Source organism: Grampus griseus, assembly GCF_964374135.1.
Source record: "Grampus griseus genome assembly, chromosome: 7".
NCBI lineage: Eukaryota > Metazoa > Chordata > Mammalia > Artiodactyla > Delphinidae > Grampus > Grampus griseus.
This window is the reverse complement of record NC_139001.1, coordinates 19,221,647-19,240,788: the sequence shown is the minus strand read 5'-3', so window position 1 is coordinate 19,240,788 and position 19,142 is coordinate 19,221,647. Positions and strand designations below refer to the sequence as shown.

At 50.4% G+C, this 19,142-nt stretch overlaps 2 protein-coding genes across 3 annotated transcripts; one reads left to right on the top strand and one right to left on the bottom strand.

Annotated features, from left to right (window-relative positions):
* Positions 1-266: 266 nt before the first annotated feature.
* LOC309825068 (RAF proto-oncogene serine/threonine-protein kinase) lies at positions 267-3,572 on the bottom strand. 2 transcript variants are annotated; one of them, XM_082658423.1, is made up of 2 exons: positions 3,227-3,572; positions 267-3,086 (listed from the first exon to the last, which is right to left on the bottom strand). In XM_082658423.1, the coding sequence occupies exon 2, from the start codon at positions 3,058-3,060 to the stop codon at positions 1,114-1,116; it is 1,947 nt and encodes a 648-aa protein (XP_082514549.1). In that variant the 5' UTR covers positions 3,061-3,086; positions 3,227-3,572; the 3' UTR covers positions 267-1,113. The 2 variants fall into 2 exon arrangements, with proteins under 2 accessions (XP_082514549.1, XP_082514550.1); XM_082658424.1 differs by lacking the exon at positions 3,227-3,572 and having other exon boundaries at positions 267-2,761; positions 2,857-3,070.
* Positions 3,573-7,156: 3,584 nt separating this feature from the next.
* On the top strand, positions 7,157-13,093 carry CATIP (ciliogenesis associated TTC17 interacting protein). Its single transcript, XM_082658433.1, has 10 exons — positions 7,157-7,225; positions 7,402-7,494; positions 7,903-8,103; positions 8,406-8,461; positions 8,631-8,717; positions 8,908-9,075; positions 10,973-11,097; positions 12,076-12,152; positions 12,488-12,576; positions 12,796-13,093. The coding sequence occupies exons 1-10, from the start codon at positions 7,201-7,203 to the stop codon at positions 13,033-13,035; spliced, it is 1,161 nt and encodes a 386-aa protein (XP_082514559.1). The 5' UTR covers positions 7,157-7,200; the 3' UTR covers positions 13,036-13,093.
* The last annotated feature ends 6,049 nt before the right edge of the window (positions 13,094-19,142 follow it).

Genomic DNA, 19,142 nt, shown 5'->3' with positions numbered 1-19,142 from the left:
GGAGCAACTAAGCCTGTGCGCCACAACTACTGAGCCTGCGCTCTAGAGTCCGCGTGCCACAACTACTGAAGCCTGTGCGCCTAGAGCCCATGCTCCACAACAGGAGAGGCCACCGCGGTGAGAAGCCTGTGCACGGCAACAAAGAGTAGCCCCCGCTCACGGCAACTAGAGAAAGCCCACGTGCAGCAATGAAGACCCCACGCAGCCAAAAATAAATAAATAAAATAAATAAATTTATTTATTTATTTTATTTTATTTTTTACATTTAATTTATTTTATTAAAATAACAAATTGAATAACTGTATTTTGTCAGGCGCAATAAAAACAAAATTAAACCCAAGAAAACCTGTGTTCCTGGCTTCCTTGTATACGATGTGATGTAGGGACAAGGCTGGCGGGGCAGGGGTGGGGGGGCCCGCCCCCGCCCCATAGGGGCAGCTCCTGGAAGACAAATTCAGCACAATGGAAGACTGCTCCCTGAGAGGGCGGAGACTGGGAGGGGCAGGCCAAGCACCTCTTCTGGAAAACCATCCCAAAGCACTAGAGACCTTCAAGAAAAGGCAGTGTCCCCAAAGTCAAGTCCATAGTACCAAAGCAGGCTCCTCCAGGCTGCCACGGTCTTGACAGTCCTGGGCTGTTTGGTGCATTATGTGCAAAACTACCTGTTTGGTGCCACACCACGTATCTCTGAAGAGAAGTCCTGTGATAAGCGTTCCTCACAGGAGCTGATTTCCAAAATCCACATGTCCCCACATCACGGCTGGTTTGCCTGCTACCTGCATTTCCCCTCTGAGTGCTTTTTCTTGCCCTAAAAATACTCTAACAGCTGGGGCCCCAGATCATGTACTGCCATCAGCAGCCACCGGTGCATCTGAAGGAGGCTCGGCTCATGAGCACAGGGGTTGTGGGGGAGCAGGACAAACCAACACTGCAAATGGCTTCCTCCTCCCAGGGCCAGAGGGATAGAAAAGGCAACGTGAAGTTAAGGCCCTGTGAGTGGGCTAGAAGGTCCTTAGCAGCAGCTTCTCTGAAGACGAGCTCTGTCCCCGCAAAAAGGTGATACCTGCTGACTTCCCTTCCCACCTGGTGGCCTGAGTGCAGGTGCAGGGTCAACTAGAAGACAGGCAATCTAGGGGATGTGGTCAGCGTGCAGGCATTGATGTCCTCAGTATGGGCCGCCCGGTGCAGGGATGGCTCAGAAGCGCTCCGGTTGATTTTCGGTAGAAAATGTTGGAGCAGCTCAATGGAAGACAGGATCTGGGGAAAAAGAGGCCTCTCTTCCTTAACTTTCTTCACACAGTCGGCTACCAGCCTCTTCATTGCTTTGGGGCAGTTCTTGTACAGCTTACTAAGGTCTGGGGAGGCGTACCCTCGGCCTACCATGAAGATGATCTGATCGCGGTTGCTGATGTGGGAGTAGGGCAGCTCCCCCGTCATAAGCTCGTACAGCACGATGCCGTAAGAGTAGACGTCGGACTGGAAGCTGAACGGGTTATTGTCCTGCATTCGAATCACCTCTGGGGCCATCCACAAGATGGAGCCGGTGGGTTGTTCAACCTGCTGAGAACCACTCCAGCGCGACTTCACTGTTGCCAAACCAAAGTCTCCAATTTTGACCGTCAGGCCTTCATGGAGAAATATATTGTTGGATTTCATGTCTCTGTGGATGATGTTCTTTGCATGCAAGTAGTCCATGCCCTGAGCCGTCTGCCGGGCAATGTCAATCAACTGGAACATCTGGAACTTGGTCTCCTGGACGTGCAGGTGTTTATAGAGGCTGCTGCCCTCGCACCACTGGGTCACAATTGCCAGGTTGTCCTTCGTCATGTACCCCATGAAGAGCAGGATGTTCACGTGCCGGGTTTTGCGAAGGACAGCCACTTCATTCCTGAAGGCCTGGAACTGCTCTGGTGTGGGGTCAACAACCTTTAGAATCTTTACTGCAACATCTCCATGCCACTTGCCCTTATAAACAGTCCCAAAGGAGCCTGACCCAATCCGAGTGGAGAGCATCACTTCACTGGCTTCTATTTCCCAGTAATAGCTTGAATCTCTCTGTCCACGAGGCCTAATTTTGTTTTTCTCCTGGGTGCTGGATCCCGGTGCCCGCTCTCTCTGTGCCGGCACAGGGGTTTTGGGCTGTGACCAGCCTGTTGGGCTCAGATTGTTGGGACTGCTGGACAAGGCTGAAGGTGAGGCTGACTCACCGTGACTTCGAATTGCATCCTCAATCATCCTGCTGTCCACGGGCAAGGTGGTGCTGACCATGTGGACATTAGGTGTGGACGTCGACCTCTGCCTCTGGGAGAGGGAACCTTCAGAGGAGGGGCTGGAGGTGTTGAATGTGAAAGCGTGGGGTGTGGAGTATCTGTGCTGGGAACTAACAGGCATCCGGGAGACAGACTCTCGCATCCGACGCATTGTCAAAGAAGGCAGTATTGGGACCCCAATATCACCAACAATGGAATTTGGGAACAGCAAGAGTTGTCTGATATTACTCCAGTCCACACACATAGTAGGTACTTTGGTGCTACAATGCTCGTGAAACTTGTAGCCACAAGTCTGACATCTAAACCCATTTAGCAGGAACTTCTGACAGATGTCACAGAAGGCAAGTTTCAGGAAGGTCTTCCGAGCAAAGTTGTGTGTTGTGAGTGGAACATGATCCAGGAAATCTACTTGAAGTTCCTCTCCAATCAACGAGGCAGCATCAGTATTCCAATCTAAACGTGCTTTTTTACCCTTGTGTTCGTGGAGAAATCTGAAAACTGCACAGCACTCTGGTTGCAGGCCCCTCACCTTGAGAGCTTTCATAAGGCAGTCATGCAAGCTCATTCCATTCCGCACATTGACCACTGTTCTTTGCTTGTTTGGCAAAAAAACACGGATAGTGTTGCTTGTCTTAGAAGGGTCCATAAGTTTGCCATCATCTGATGCCCGACGCTGATAGCCAAACTGCTGAACTATTGTAGGGGAGATGCAGCTGGGGCCATCAAACACAGCATCTTTGAATCCAAAACCATTGCTGATCGTCTTCCAGGCCCCCTGTATGTGCTCCATTGATGCAGCTTACACAATACTTAAACCTTTTCATTTATCACTTCTTATAATGATCTTTATTGCTGTAAGGTCTTCTGTTTCCTGTTCTTTTTCACAGTCTTGTAACTTTCTTTTTAACCTTCTCTTCTTGATCTTCAGAGATCCAGTCTCTGTATAGCATGAGAACCTGAGGGAGCCCGGCCGCCTCTGTGTCCAGTCGTCCGGCAGTGGCGTCTGGTCCGCTCCTCCTCCCCACGGCGGGCGAGGGAGCGGGAGGCGGTCACATTCGGCGCGTCCCCAGCCCAGGGGACGGGGCCCCGGGCAGCCCTCGCATCGTCGCTCTCGCACTCCGCACCTCAGGGCACACACCCCAAAGCCCGGCCAGCTGGCCCTCTTCGGGGCCCAAGAAGAGCGGCAGGGAAGCCTTCGCTTCTCACGCTCTTTCTCGTCTTACTCCTGCCATCTAAGATGGCGGCCCCAGCGCCCGCACTGAAGACGCCTTCGGGCGGCCCCGGCAAGCGAGCCCTCCACTCGGTGCTCCTCCTCCCGACCTGCGACGCCACCAGCTCTCTGCTTCTGCGTGAGCTCGCCTCAATAAATTAATTTTTTTAAAAAATGCTGTAAGCAGTTCGTTTTTCCCTGAATCACAGGCTGTCTCTCTCTTTTTTCTAAATCACAGAAAAGGAAAAAGGGAGGGGCAGCCTTAGAAGTTCCCAGGAAGGACAGAGAACAGGATAAGTTGTAGAAGAGCCCTGTGTGTCCACATATGTGTGTTGGTGAGGGGTTGTCCTAGTCCTCCCAGGCCCTGGCCACAAATGGAGCCTTTGAAAGCAGGTGGGAAGCTAACCCTAATGGTCAGTAAACCCTAAGCTTGGGCCAAAGGCAGGACAAGGTGGAAGAAAGAGAGAGGACTTGCACTGGTCTGGATTTGAATACAAACTCTGACACTCCGTGGGTAACTCCAGACATGGGACTCATGTCACCGAGCCTCCTTCTGGAGTGGCTGGGAGACCCAAATGAGATGCACAACGGTGTTCAGTGAACAGCAGCCTCTTTTTCCTCTCACTGTTATTAATAAACTTAGTGCTAGTCTATCAGGGACAGTAGGGCAAAGTGATTAAGAACATGGACTCAAGCCAGCCCATCTGGGTTGGAGTCCACACCTTCCACTTATTAACTGGGTGACCTCGGACAAGTTACTGAACTTTTCTGTGCCTCCACTTCTCACCTGTCCAATGAGGATGATGCTAACACCACCTTAGAAGCTGACTGTGAGGATTAAGTGACTTACTACCTGCAGACCTTAGCATAGAGGGTACCCTCTCTACGGTAATGGTTGTTGTTCAATAGATGCCAACCCCAGCTGCTGGAGGGAACATGCTGTCCATGTCACAGGCTCAGAAAGGCGTACCTGCCCAACACAGCCACACGGCTAGTACGTCAACTGCTCCAGAGCATCCTTCCCCTGGCGTATCAGGCCCTAAGGGGGGATGGTAACAAGGGTCCTTAACAGATCTCTTCCAGATGGTTAAAAAAATAGACAACCAACTGGATGTTGATCCTTCTGTGATCCACTTTTCCAAAATGCTTTCTCCTCTAAGCAGCTAGCAGGAAACAGCCAGCATCAGGCAGGAAGGAATCTGGGGGGAGTGAAAGAGTTGAGAACATGGGCTCCCAGGAGGTGGGAGCCTGTGTGGATAAGCAGGTGGGGGTCCTATGCAGCTAGAGGAGTCTGACCAAGGGGAGGTGAGGGGGACCAGGGGTGACAGGAAAACTCTAAAGGGTAGAGGGCTCAGGGAGCAAATTTTCCCTCAGGCCAGGAGTCCAGAATAGCTGGGATGGGGGGGGCACAGTAAGGAGGGGGACTATGTGGGCACCCCTTATAGAGCATCTAAAAAAGAGCAGTTTGCTTCTTGGTTTTTTTTGGCCATAAGCCATGTGGAACCTTAGTTCCCAGACCTGTGATCTAAACCGCACCCCCTGCAGTAGAAGCGCGGAGTCTTTTTTTAAACTTTGTCTAAATCAAAAAGATTTTGTTAAACTTTATGTAATTCACATATGAAAGCAAAATGGTTTGCTTTCTTCTCTTAGATTTTATTTAAAGCATCTATTTTTTATTAACTTTATTGAGATATAATTTACCTACCACAAAATTCACCCTTTTAAAGTATACAATTCAATGGGTTTTAGTATATGCACAGTCTAAGTTTAGAACATTTTCAGCATGCCCAAAAGAAACCCTGTCCCCAGTGGATGCCACTCCCTGCCTCCATGCCTCCACCCTTCCCCCACATCAAGCAACCACTGATCTACTTTCTGTCTCTATAGATTTGCCTGTGCTGGACATTTACACATATAAATGGAATCATACAATATGTGGTCTTTTGTGACTGGCTCCTTTCATTCAACATATTTTCAAGGTTCAACCATATTCTAGCATATGTCAGTACTTCACTCCTTTTTATGCTTGAATAATAATATTCCATTATATATATATACACCACGTTTTGTTTATCCATTCATCAGTTGATGAACAGATGGGTGTTCCACTTTTTGACTATTCTGAATAATGATGCTATGAACATCTGTGTATAAGTTTTTTATGTGGACAGATGCTTTCAATTCTCTTGGGTATATACCCCAGAGCGGAATTGCTAAGTCATATAGTAACTCCACATTTAGCATTTTGAGGAACTAACAGACTACTTCCCAAAGCAGTTGTGAGTTTTCTTCTCTTTTTTTTTGCGGTACGCGGACCTCTCACTGCTGTGGCCTCTTCCGCTGCGGAGCACAGGCTCCGGACGTGCAGGCTCAGCGGCCATGGCTCATGGGCCCAGCCGCTCCGCGGCACGTGGGATCTTCCCGGACCAGGGCACGAACCCGTGTCCCCTGCATTGGCAGGCAGACTCTCAACCACTGCGCCACCAGAGAAGCCCTAGTTGTGAGTTTTCTTAATGCCACTGGCGGTGGTTCACGTGCAGAATTCATTTTGGCTTTTAAAAATTAGAAGTCAGGGCTTCCTTGGTGGCGCAGTGGTTAAGAATCTGCCTGCCAATGCAGGGGTACACGGTTTAGAGACCTGGTCCAGGAAGATCCCACATGCCGCGGAGCAACGAAGCCCGTGTGCCACAACTACTGAGCTTGTACTCTAGAGCCCGCAAGCCACAACTACTGAGCCCAAGTGCCACAACCACTGAAGCCCGCGTGCCTAGAGCCTGTGCTCCACAAGAGAAGACACCGCAATGAGAAGCCTGCACACCACACGAAGAGTAACCCCTGCTCGCCAAAACTAGAGAAAGCCTGAACACAGCAACGAAGACCCGACACAGCCAAAAATAAAAATAAATAAAATAAATAAATTTTAAAAAAATTAGAACTCAATTTCTTAAAATGCAAATTTTAAAACATAAGCATTTTAAAAACTTTTAAGTTCAACTTAGTCATATCATTCTAATCATAAATCTATCTAATGTTATTACTAACTTTTAAGGGGGCTTTAATTAATAATTGGTTCTCTTTACAAAATTAAAACTGCCATAAATATGTTTATGCCATATTTATTCATTCTATATATTCTACTTCCTTTTTAAAAGCAATTGATTGGGTTTTTTTGGCCTCGCCACGCAGCATGCGGAATCTTAGTTCCTCGACCAGGGATCAAGCCCTTGCCTCCTGCGGTGGAAGCGCAGAGTCTTAACCACTGGACTGCCCAGTGGCAATTGCAATTGTCAAAAGCGATTGACTGGGAAAAATAAGTAAAAATAATTCTCTAAAAGAATTTTTTAATAAATTGACAAACCAGCTTCCCAAGTACTTTTAATGCAATCTAAGAAACGTAAACATATAAATATAGTAAAATTTAAGGTTTTTAAAAAAATATTTTGGTCCTACTTACAATCCCAGTAAGAATTGAACTTCAAAGTACACTTGTAAGGTCATTCTAATGATCCATGTCATCCCCCCTGCCTCCTAAGAATGTCAAACGCTCCCTCTGCTGGACAATACCTCAGGCTTGGGCTGAGTCGCAGAAGCCACAGTTCCTACCAATTCTTCCAAGGTCTGGGTGTTTAGTGAAATGGGTTGATGGCCCTTTAAGAGGCGGTAGCTAGCTCCCAGTTGCCATGGAGACAGCTGGTTACAAACTGGGTAGCAGGAGGCAGCATGTCTTCCAAAGTTCAATCCAAAGGTGAGAAGAGAGCTGAGGAATTTGGAGTGGGGACCTGGAAAGGGGTGGGGCATCTTCTCCCTCATCATCCACCCTGGGGTGGCCTTGGAGGATCCTGCTCTTGGGACCCCTGCCCCACCCCTGTCCTTCTTCCCAGGGTCCGCCATCTGCCGTCTCAACCTCTCCTCCCTCCCTAGGCTTCAAAGCCAAGGATCACCAGCCCTCAGCCCAAGAGAGTCTGCCACCCCCAGAGGCCAATGCTGAAGCCGTCAACTTCCTCAACTCCCTCCGTGAGCCTGGGCAGTGGCGGGGCGGGGTGGGGGGGGAGGGGCAAAAGTACGGACGGGAGGGAGGAGAGAAAGCCCAGACCTGGCCACCCCCTCTCTCAGCCTTGATTCTCCTGGGACTCACAAAGGGTGTGAGGCCCGTTAGTTGATATTCTTCAAGGGAAGACCCCAGGGACACAGTGTGGGTAGGGACTGGTGGGGATTGGGGTGGGGGAGCCTTCACCTGCTGACTGATGTAGAGGCCAATGGAGGGGACGCAGAGGCCACCTGGGGGACGTGGGATGAGGAGGGAGTGGGTGGAGACTGTGGGCGCACTGGTGGCCGGGGGGGGGGGGGGGGCGGTCCGAAAGTTGAGACCTAGGAGCTGGAGCTGGGGCTTTAACTGTCCCCACGGGACCCTCACGCACCCAGGGCAAGAGGAACTGCTGACGCTATTCTTCTCGGAGACTCTGGTCATGGTCTCCGACACAGGGGAGCCTCAGGGAGAGCTGACCATTGAGGTGCAGAGAGGGAAATACAAAGACCAGTTTGGTGTCACGGAGTACTTCCCATTTGTGCATGCCTTTAGCCGCAGCTCCATGGACAAAATACCCTGCGGAAACTCCATTCTGGGTAGAGTTCCTGCTGCCTGACACCCTCTACCCCCACCCTTCCTCCACTGCCCTCCCCCTCCCACCCCCCAACTCCCAGGACCTTCACTCAGGACCAACGCTTTGACTTCACCTTGGTACTAGAACGAGGCAAAGAGATTGCATGGGACACGGGGGTGGGGGGGTGACAGGGAAGTTAATCACAGCCTTAGTTTTTCCCTCGGACCACCCTACATCTGAGTCCTCCAGCCCGGGCCACCGCCTCCCTTCCTGCAAACTCCAGCCTTGTCTCCGGTGACAGCAGTGTTCACCTCCTCCCCACAGGCTATCTCTCGTGGAAACTGGAGGTTGTGGAACAACATAATAAGGAGTTCATTAAGGTACCTCCTGGGGCCCCAGCCTTGACCACATATGGAAAGTTTTCTATCCAAATTTCCCCTCAGTTTTCTCATTTATGAAGGAGAAACGACAAGGCGACCTCTGGGGGATCTCGCTCGTATATACGATCCCGTGAGTCCCTGGTTCTCCCCTCCATGCTCTGGCCCTTAGTTCCACGCCCTCCCCATGGAACGGAAGATGAGTTTGCTGAAGCAGGATGATCAGCTGGCCATGACCAGAATCATCAAGGAGGGTGAGGTAAGGATGAGAGCCAGGTGGGAGCCATACTCTACATCCTCTTTGGAACCAGGAACAGGGGACAGATGGTGTCAGGCCAGGAGCCTGGACTAGGGACCATATGGACTGGACCATATGCTCAACACCTGTCTTGCACAACCTCCCTCCATTTCCTGGCTCAAGGTCCCTGACCCAGATTTGTCCTGAACAGGAAGTGAAGACCGAAGTGACTTTCTTCCCCTGGCACTCCATTGCGGGCTTCGTCTCCCAGGCTGCCAACCTGGTGTTGCTGAGGGTGATGGCCTGGAGGCAGACAGTGCCCAGCAACGCCCGTTTCCTGGCCTTGGACACCGAGGGCAAACTCTGCTATTCCACTTACGTGAGGGGTTTCCCTGGGTGGGGAATTGGTCTGGGGTGAACTAGAAGGGGCAAGGAGAATGCTGAGTTGGGAGAAAAGACACCTGTGGAGTGGAAGAGGGGGTGGAGTGGGGATAAACCTAGGGCATGGGGGTGAGACTTCCAAGAGCAGGAGAAAGCAAGACCGCATTTGTTAGAGGGAGGACCAAGTGTGAGGCAAGTGGCGTGAGTGAGAAGGACCAAAAGCTGGGAGCAGTGGAAGAAAGCAACGCTTTTTGCACAAAAGTCAGTCCAGGAAAAATAAACATCGTAGGGGCCACTTTTTTTTTTTTTTTTTTTTTTTGCGGTACACGGGCCTCTCACTGCTGTGGCCTCTCCCGTTGTGGAGCACAGGCTCCGGACGCGCAGGCTCAGTGGCCGTGGCTCACGGGCCTAGCCGCCCCACGGCATGTGGGATCTTCCCGGACCGGGGCACGAACCCACGTCCCCTGCATCGGCAGGCAGACTCTCAACCACTGAGCCGCCAGGGAAGCCCCACAGGGGCCACTTTTAAAGACATATTTTTTTTTTCTTTCTTTTTTTTTTTTTTTTTTTTGCGGTACGCGGGCCGCTCACTGTTGTGGCCTCTCTCCCCTTGCGGAGCACAGGCTCCAGACGCGCAGGCTCAGTAGCCATGGCTCACGGGCCCAGCTGCTCTGCGGCATGTGGGATCTTCCCGGACCGGGGCACGAACCCGTGTCCCCTGCATTGGCAGGCGGACTCTCAACCAATGCGCCACCAGGGAAGCCCAAGACATATTTTTTTTAAGATCAGGAAATGCAACATCTCCAACTGCACTTAAAAATTATTTTATTATGTCTCAACCCTTAAGGGTGTTTCTTATTTTTCTCTTATTTTGGCTAAACTTTCATCATCAACCTACCTAGGACTTCCTGTAATATGTGATTTTGAAGCATGCCTCTGAACACACACTTTGGGGGCTGATTTGACCAACTTCGTAAATGACACTCTTGTCTTTTCTATCACAAACATGACAAACAGAAACATGTTTGATACAAAGAGGCACATACCATTTCCCCCCAATTTTCTTTGAAATGTTTTTCTTATGTTAGCAGTTTTCTCCCTGTTGCTGTAGCTGTAACAGGGATTTATTTTTTTTCTAATTATTTATTTATTTTGGCTGCACTGGGTCTTCGTTGCTGCACTTGGGCTTGCTCTAGTTGCGGCAAGCTGGGGCTACTCTGCTGTGGTGCGCGGGCTTCTCTTGTTGCGGAGCACAGGCTCTAGGTGTGTGAGCTTCAGTAGTTGTGGCACGCGGGCTCAGTAGTTATGGCTCGCAGGCTCTAGAGCAGAGGCTCAGTAGTCGTGGCAGACGGGCTTAGTTGCTCCGCGGCATGTGGGATCTTCCGGGACCAGGGCTCGAACCCCTGTCCCCTGCATTGGCAGGCAGATTCTTAACCACTGCACCACCAGGGAAGTCCCCAGGAATTTAAATTTCAATTACAATGGGCAGCTTGCACGGGCCTGAGGCAGCCATAAATCTCAGTCTAGTCCCTCCTCAGCGTCCCACTACCTCCTCCCCCAAATAGCCCAGCCTCCGCCCTAGCCCACACTCACACCTACTTGGTCATCCCTATTACAGAATCTGCCAACTAGAAGGACTTGGTCATGAAGCTGGCATGGGGACGGGTTGGGGCAGGAGCAGGGTGGAGCTGACTCTCTAAGAGAAAACCCCAACTTAACCTGGGGGTGCATCTCAAATCTTGGGGCGCCTAAGGGTCTGGACAGCCAAGGGCTGCTTATCACTGGTGAACAAGCAGTGAAGCTATAACCTGGAGAGAAGGGCCAGGGTGAGATGTGTGGGGAGGCCCCGGTGGGAATCCACCTCACCTCCCTCCCTTCATTTTGGTTGCTGCCAGCAAGGCCTGGGCTCCCAGACGATCCAGGTGGGCCATCAGCAGGTGGAAGCGTTCATTGTGGAGCAGACTGTACACTCGGAAGAGGGCATCCCCGTGTCCTGCCAGTTTTACCTGCTCTCTGATGGGTGAGCTACTGACGGTGGGGCAAAAGGGGCAGTACTGAGGACAAGCATGGGAGCTCAACCTCCTGGGCTGGGTCGGGGCAAAGGGAGAGTCCTGTTTCTGGGGACACCACCAGGAAGACTTGCTGTGGAGGTCTGAGTGCCCCTGCTTTCTCCACTCATTCACCCTTTTGCATATATGCATTCATTCTCCCGGTCTTCACAATGCCTCCCAAACCTCACCGAAGAGCCCTGAATGGCTGAGGAAGTCAAGGTCAACTCCACAGGGCCTAAGGCGTCGCTAAAGCAGCTGCCACGGGTGTGGGTGTAAAATTGAAAAACACCCAAGTCTGAACAGCTCAGCACTTGATAAAATCAGCAGGCTGGGAGAAGCACCCCAGCACACTGCCAAGCTGTCGCCAGAAAAGTGCGGGCACCAAATCCTGAGAAAATTCGGGAGGGGGAGAAGCATTTGTTTCTTGAAATTTCCAAAGAGATATTGACAGAATCACTATAGTAGAAAAAAAAAAAAGTAATCAGAACGTTGTGGGCTTTCCTTATTTCATAATTTAACTTGTTTCTATTTTGAGTATCACATAGCAGGAGGCTCGTGATTCTTTTTATTTTTTTAAATTTTTTTGGCTACGCCCCATGGCTTGTAGGATTTTAGTTCCCTGACCAGGATTGAAGCCGGGTTCTTGGCAGTGAAAGCTCGGAGTCCTAACCACTGGACTGCCAGGGAATTCCCTTGTGATTCCTTTAGCGCTCACACCTCTAAATTTAGTCTTGCACACGTGCACACATCTCCAGGGTAGGAAGAGTCCCCAGTTTGAAAAGCAGGGGACATTATCTGGGGATCTAGAAATGAACAGGACCCTGGAACTCAAAGACAAGTGGAGGAGGGGAGGAGGGGGACAGCAGTAAAGGGAGGCCCCCAGAACACCCTTCAAAGGAGTGGGCTGGTCTAGGAAGACTCACACCTTCTTCTTTGTTGCACTCCAGGCACCTGGCCAAGAGGATCCAGGTGGGCTCCCCGGGGTGCTGCATGATCACCAAGGTGCCCACCTTGAGGGAGGCGGGTGAGTGAAGCCCCTGGCTGGTGGGAGAGTGAAGGCGAGGTGAGGAAACCTGGAGCCTTCCAGGGTGCATGGGTGGATTGAGTGTGCCATGGCCCCGGATCGGAGCCCGGGATGAGATGGAGAAGTTTTGCTCTCCAGCCCCTGTCTCCAAGGCAATTCAGGGACGATCATTTTGCTGGGAACCCCCTCCAGCAACTTCGCCCATATGGCCAGAACCCTGGGGTTTTACCTGAGCCTGCCCAGAACTGGTGTTCTTGGGCATCCCTCTGTATCTGAGGAAGGTTCTGGGGTCGGAATAGGCACGCAGCCTTCCTCCCATCCGCACCCACCCCCAGATGATATTGAGCCTCACCCAGTGTTTGAGAAGAAACCCCTGGTGTGGGAGGAGGACATGGAGCTCTACTCGAAGTTCGTGGACCGGAAGGTGAGGAGGGGCTGCAGCCAGCCTGAGGTCCCCATCCCCCCATCCCCCTGCCCAGGGTGTACACTCCACCCTTACTGATCACTTTTTCTGCCCGGTTGAAATGCATCATCCCTAGGGCCTAGGGGACTCCAGCGTCCCTAAGCCCTCCACAGGGCGAAGGGGAGGGGAGCTCCTGGGGCGCGGGAGTCCCGGGTCCTGCTCAGGCTCGGACCCCTCCAGGAGGAGCTCCGTCTCAGCCACAACAGCTATCTGCGGCAGCACCCCGAGGCCCAGGCGCTCATCTCCGACTTCCTGCTCTTCCTGCTGCTACACCAGCCGGCCGACGTGGTCACCTTCGCCGCCGAGTACTTCGGTCCCTTTGCGATGCGACGCCCACCCACTCCGTCCTTGCGCTCCTCCAACCGGCCCTGCCCCTTCCACGAGCTGGAGCCGGAGGGCCTCGAGGGCGAGGAGGGCTAGGTGGGCAGCAAGGCGTTCCCCCGGGGCCCAGCTGGCCGGGGCGAGGCAGGAAGACAAGGCATCCGGACTGGGCTGGGGCGGCACGCGGGCGGGAGGCACCCGGGAGGCGCGCTTTCCTGCCTGCGGTTTTAATGGGAATAAACGGGGCCCTCCCGAGGCTTGGCTGTGAGCCGGATCCTTCTCTGACCAGCGTCTCGTGTCTCGGGCTTAGCATAGGAACCGTGAACAGGGTTTATCGAGCGATTTTCAGCCTTTCTTCCTAGCTGTTATTATGATCAATATCACTATTTTACAGATAAAAAAATAGAGGTACGAAAAGATTGAGTAACAGAGTAAACACGTGGGAAGTAGGATTCAAACCTGGACGTTGGATTCCAAGAACCCCCACTTTTAGTCACGAGGTTAGCCGCGATGGAGGGGCGGGGCTTTTGGCGCACAGAATCATTATAGATTCCACCTAGCATAATTGCCCGCTCCCGCCAAAGAAAGAAAAACAGTCGATGTGTTCACCACTGACCTTGCTCATCACCCCCGAAGCTTTCCAAACCCTCTCTCCCTACCCCAACGCCAGCTCTCACACTCCACCTCCTTCCTCCCGGTTCCCACTATACGCAGGAACCCCCAAACTGCGTGGAGGGTCCCCAGTTAGCAATAGGATGGAAGGCAATCATCACCTCGTTTAGGTTCCTTGCTTAATGACAGTTCTGGCCAGTGGCTTGTTCCTGCCCAATACTGGCCGCAGCTCAGTAACAAAGAGGAGGCACCCTCCCCTGAGGCAAGTGGTAATGGGCCTGCAGGCTCCATCCTTCCATCTATTCATTCCTCCCACCAGCTAAGAGGTGAGGGCCTCCAGAGAAGCTTTGCACTCTAGCGGACAATAGGGGCCAGTATCTACAAGACTGTAATGATGGAAATGTGCTCTATCTGCAATGTCCAATATGGTAGCCACTAGTCACATGTGGCCACTGAGCTCTAGAAATGTGATTAATGTGACTGAGGAACTGAAGCTCTACTTTAATTTTTTTGGCTGCATGGCATGGCATGTGGGATCTTAGTTCCCTGACCAGGGATTGAACCTGCACCCCCTGCAGTGGAAGGCAGGGTCTTAACCACTGGACCACTGGGGAAGTCCCTACTTTAATTTTAATTAATTTCAATTTAAATAGCCACATGTGGCTAGTGGCTACCAGACTGGACAGCAACAGCTCTAGAGGATAAGGTCTTTTCATTCAATCAGGCAATCAGCTCAACAAATATTGGGCTCCTTCCATGTGCCAGGATGGTTCTGAGCCCTGGGAGATCAGCAGGGACGAGACCAAGTTCCTAGCCTCATGGCACTTGTAGATAGCATGGAGAGAGAGATGATAAACACAAAAGATAATTTCTTATGTGAAATTTCAGACATTTATGAAAACAAGGCCAAGTCATGGATAGAAAGGGACTCAAGGTTGGAGAGTTGAGGGTGGAGACTTCAGGGAGGGCCTCTCTGACATCTCAGTTGAGTTGGGTTGTGAATGATAAGGAGTCAGATCTGTGAAGAGCTGTGGGAAAAGCATTTAAGGCAGAAGGAACAGCTAGTGCAAAGGCTCTGAGCATGGCACGTTGGGGACAGAAGGCCAGTGAGGCTGATGCACAGTGGCACGGGGCGGGGTGGGGGAGTGATGAAGGAGAAGCTGGCGATGAAAGTGCTCAGTCACCTTGAGGTAGGGAGGGCGGGGTCTTGAAGGGCCTCCTAGGCCCTGGCAAGTTCTCCTCATCCATGGAGAACTGAAACCAAGTTTGACTCAGCCCAATGCACCCAGAATGTTCCTGTAGAGATCCTGAGAGTTCCCTCCAGTTCCTGATACTCTGCCGCAGTGGGGAAGAGGGGACGGCAGTTAACATCCAACCCACGGATATCCTTCCTCTGCTGAGCGCTCTTTTTTCTTTTTTTTAATATATTTATTTATTTATTTATTTTTGGCTGCCTTGGGTCTTCGTTGCTGCGCGCGGGCTTTCTCTAGTTGCAGCGAGTGGGGGCTACTCTTCCTTGTGGTGCGCAGGCTTCTCATTGCGGTGGCTTCTCTTGTTGCAGAGCACGAACTCTAGGCACATGGACTTCAGTAGTTGTGGCGCATAGGCTCAGTAGTTGTGGCGCACGGGCTTGGTTGCTCCGCGGCATGTGGGATCTTCCTGGACCAGGGCTCAAACCCATGTCCCCTGCATTAGCAGGCGGATTCTTAACCACTGAGCCACCAGGGAAGCCCCTGCTGAGCGCTCTTGCATCAGGTGACTTGAGAAGGAGTCTGCCACTTCCCTGCCTGCTCTGTGACATCCATTTCAAGACCAGTTTGTTTTTAGATCGTATCATTTGTCCCCAGAACTCCTATGACCCCCCTCTCCTTGCTCCATAGTCCTAAGCTATATATGTCTCTGAACAAAGAAAAAACAAAGATTGAGCACTCGTGACATGCCAGGCACTGGACTAGGGTGTGGGGATGCTGTGGGGGTATCAAGACCAAGCCCCACCTGCATGACACAGAGTCCATTCAGAAGGAAAGAGACATCAGCCAAGGCTCCCGTGGATGAATGTGTGAGTGTAGACCATGCAAAGTGCTACCTGCAATATTAGAGTGTTTAATGTGACTTGATCTAGTGTTGAGAACCCAGGGAGGCAAAGGGAAGGGAATAGTAATAATAAGAGCAAGCCCTATGCAGCACTTACTATTCTAATCCCTCTACACATAAGTCATGTGATTCTCACAATACCCCTATGAGGTGGGTTCTATTATTACACCCATTTTACAGATGAAGGAAAGGCTAAGGTCAAGGCCACGCAACTGGTTAGTGGCAGAACCAGGATTTAGACCCAGGGAGCCTGGCTCAAGGCTATATGTGAATCCACTCTGATAAATAGATCAGAGGTGGCTCTCTGGAGACAGATCCCAGAACAGAGAAGAGGCATCGTCCTGCTTTAGATCCGTCCAGAGTAGTGTTGACTGTACACTGTCTTTCCCCTTCCCCAGGTACCCAGACACTGCCCCATTCCCTACTGCATTGTCACTGACAGCTGCTTCAGTGCTTTGAATTGCCGGGGTAGACAGGGAAGGCATTGTGCTATGGGAGCATACAGTCTAGCCCTGGAGAAATCAAGGAAGGCTTCCTGGAAGAGGTCACACCATAACTGAATCCTGAATGACAAGAGGCTGTTTGCCAGGCAGAGTTGTTTGAGGAGGAAGCAACATATGCCAAGGCATGGAGATGAGAGGGAGGGAGCATGGAATGTCTGAGCTACTGCAAGGGGTTCAGGACAAGATGGTCTTGTCCTGACAAGAACGCAACTAAAGTGTTGCCCTCTGTCTGGGAGCCTAAGAGGCCCTGGAAGTGGATTAGGCAAATACTTGAATGCCTGCCTGTTTCTGCGCTTTTTCTTCCCACCAGAAGCCATAATACAAGCAAATAAACTAAGAGCAATGCTATAGATCAATGGAGCCCTAAAAAGAGAGTCTTACATTTTGACATTTGACAACAAAATTAAAAAACAGGGCTGATAATGCCCTTGGAAGGTGCAGATTTGACCTTCTGAATCTCTGTCGTGCTCCTCCCTTCTTTTGGTTAAATCTGCTGTTTCCCCAACACCAGCATTCCCGCTAAAACTCATTCTTGGGGGCTTCCCTGGTGGCGCAGTGGTTAAGAATCCTCCTGCCAATGCAGGGGACACGGGTTTGAGCCCTGATCAAGGAAGATCCCACATGCCACGGAGCAACTAAGTCTGTGCGCCACAGCTACTGAGTTTGTGTTCTAGAGCCTGTGAGCCACAACTACTGAGCCCGCGTACCACAACTACTGAAGCCCGCACACCTAGAGCCTGTGCTCCACAACAAGAGAAACCACCGCAATGAGAAGTCTGCACGCCACAACCAAGAGTAGCCCCCGCTCGACACAACTGGAGAAAGCCTGTGCACAGCAACGAAGACCTAACACCGCCATAAATAAATAAAATAAATAATTTTTTTTAAAAAACCATTCTTGTTTAGTTTGATCATTTCCCCATTTTGTTTTAAGATATATTGCATCAGAATTGTCCTTTGTTATTTTTTTAAATAAATTTATTTATTTTACTTATTTATTTTTGGCTGCATTGAGTCTTCGTTGCTGCATGCAAGCTTTCTCTAGTTGCAGTGAGCCGGGGCTACTCTTCATTGCAGTGGCTTCTCTTGTTGCAAAGCACGGGCTCTAAGCGCATGGGCTTCAGTAGTCGTGGCTCGCGGGCTCTAGAGCACAGGCTCAGTAGTTGTGGTACACAGGCTTTGTTGCTCCATGGCATGTGGGATCTTCCTGGACCAGGGCTTGAACCCGTGTCACCTGCATTGGCAGGCGGATTCTTAACCACTGTGCCACCAGGGAAGCCCTATCCTTTGTTATCTAGTCATCACAAATGCCCCATGTTTGAGCTACACTGCATCCAAAGCCTCTGGTGGATGAGACTAAGAATTAAACCACCATGTGCATCAATGTTTTTAACAGAAAATGTATTTGGAGTTCTGAAGAACTGACAGTGACCAATGACATTTTGGAACCCAATTTACAAAAGCAACTAACTGCGCCGTGCTAGGCGCATTTCTTGGGCCTCACACAAATGTTTCGGGGTATTTTCATCGCCCCTACTTCACAGGTGAGGACACTGAGGGCCTAAGAAACTTGACCAAGTCATCGAGCTAGTAAGAAAGATTCACACCCAGGCCATTTGATTCCAGAGACTCTGACTCTGGTGGATTTTTTTTTTCTTTTGGCCACGCCACATGGTTTGTGGGATCTTAGTTCCCCGACCAGGGATTGAACCTAGGCCCTCAGCAGTGAAGGCCCTGAGTCCTAGCAACTGGACCACCAGGGAATTTCCCTGGTGGATTTTTTTTAAATCAATTTTATTAAAGTATAATATTCATTCAATAAGACTTTTCCTTCACTTTAAAAATTGAGATAATTGCAGATTCACACGTAGTTGTAGGAAATAATTCAGAGAGATCTCATGTACATTTTACCCACTTTGTCCCATTGGTAACATCTTGCAAAATGTTAATATAATATAATATTACAGGGACTTCCCTGGTGGCACAGTGGATAAGAATCTGCCTGCAAATGCAGGGGACATGGGTTCGATCCCTGGTCCAGGAAGATCCCACATGCCACGGAGCAACTAAGCCCGGGCGCCACAACTACTGAGCTTGTGCTCTAGAGCCTACGAGCCACTACTACTGAGCCCGCGTGCCACATCTACTGAAGCCCATGTGCCTAGAGCCCATGCTCTGCAGCAAGAGAAGCCACTACAATGAAGACCCAATGCAGCCAAAAATAAATAGAATTAAATATTTTTTAAAAATTCAACATTAAAACCAGGATTTTTTCCACTTTTTTCGGTGGTAAAATATACATAAAATGTACCCTTTTAACCACAATTCTGCAACATTAAGTACATTCACATTATTGTACAACCAACAACCATCACCACCATCTGTTTCTGGAACATTTTTATCATCCCAGACAAAAACTCTGTACCCATTAAATAATAACTCCCCTTTCCCCCCCTCATCCCCTGGTCCCTGGTAATTATCATTCTACTTTCTGTCTCTATAAATTTGCCTCATATAAGTGGAATCACACAAAATTTGTCCTTTTGTGACTGCTTATTTCAGTTAGCATAATGTTTTCAAGGTTCATCCATATGATAGCAATATATCAGAATTTCATTTCTTTTTAAGGCTGAATAATATTCCATTGTATGGATATACCACATTCATTTATTCATCTGTTGATGGACATTTGAGTGGTTTCCTCCTTTTGGCTATTGTGAAAAGTGTTGGTCTGAACACAGGTGTACAAGTATCTGTTTGAGTCTCCACTTTCAACACAACCAGGATAGAACTTCCCTGGTGGCTCAGTGGTTAAGAATCCACCTGCCAATGCAGGGGACACGGATTCGATCCCCAGACCGGGAAGATCCCACATGCCACAGAGCAACTAAGCCCATGCGCCACAACTACTGAGCCTGTGCTCTAGAACCCATGAGCCACAACTACTGAGCCCACATCCTGTGACTACTGAAGCCCGCACGCCTAGAGCCCGTATTC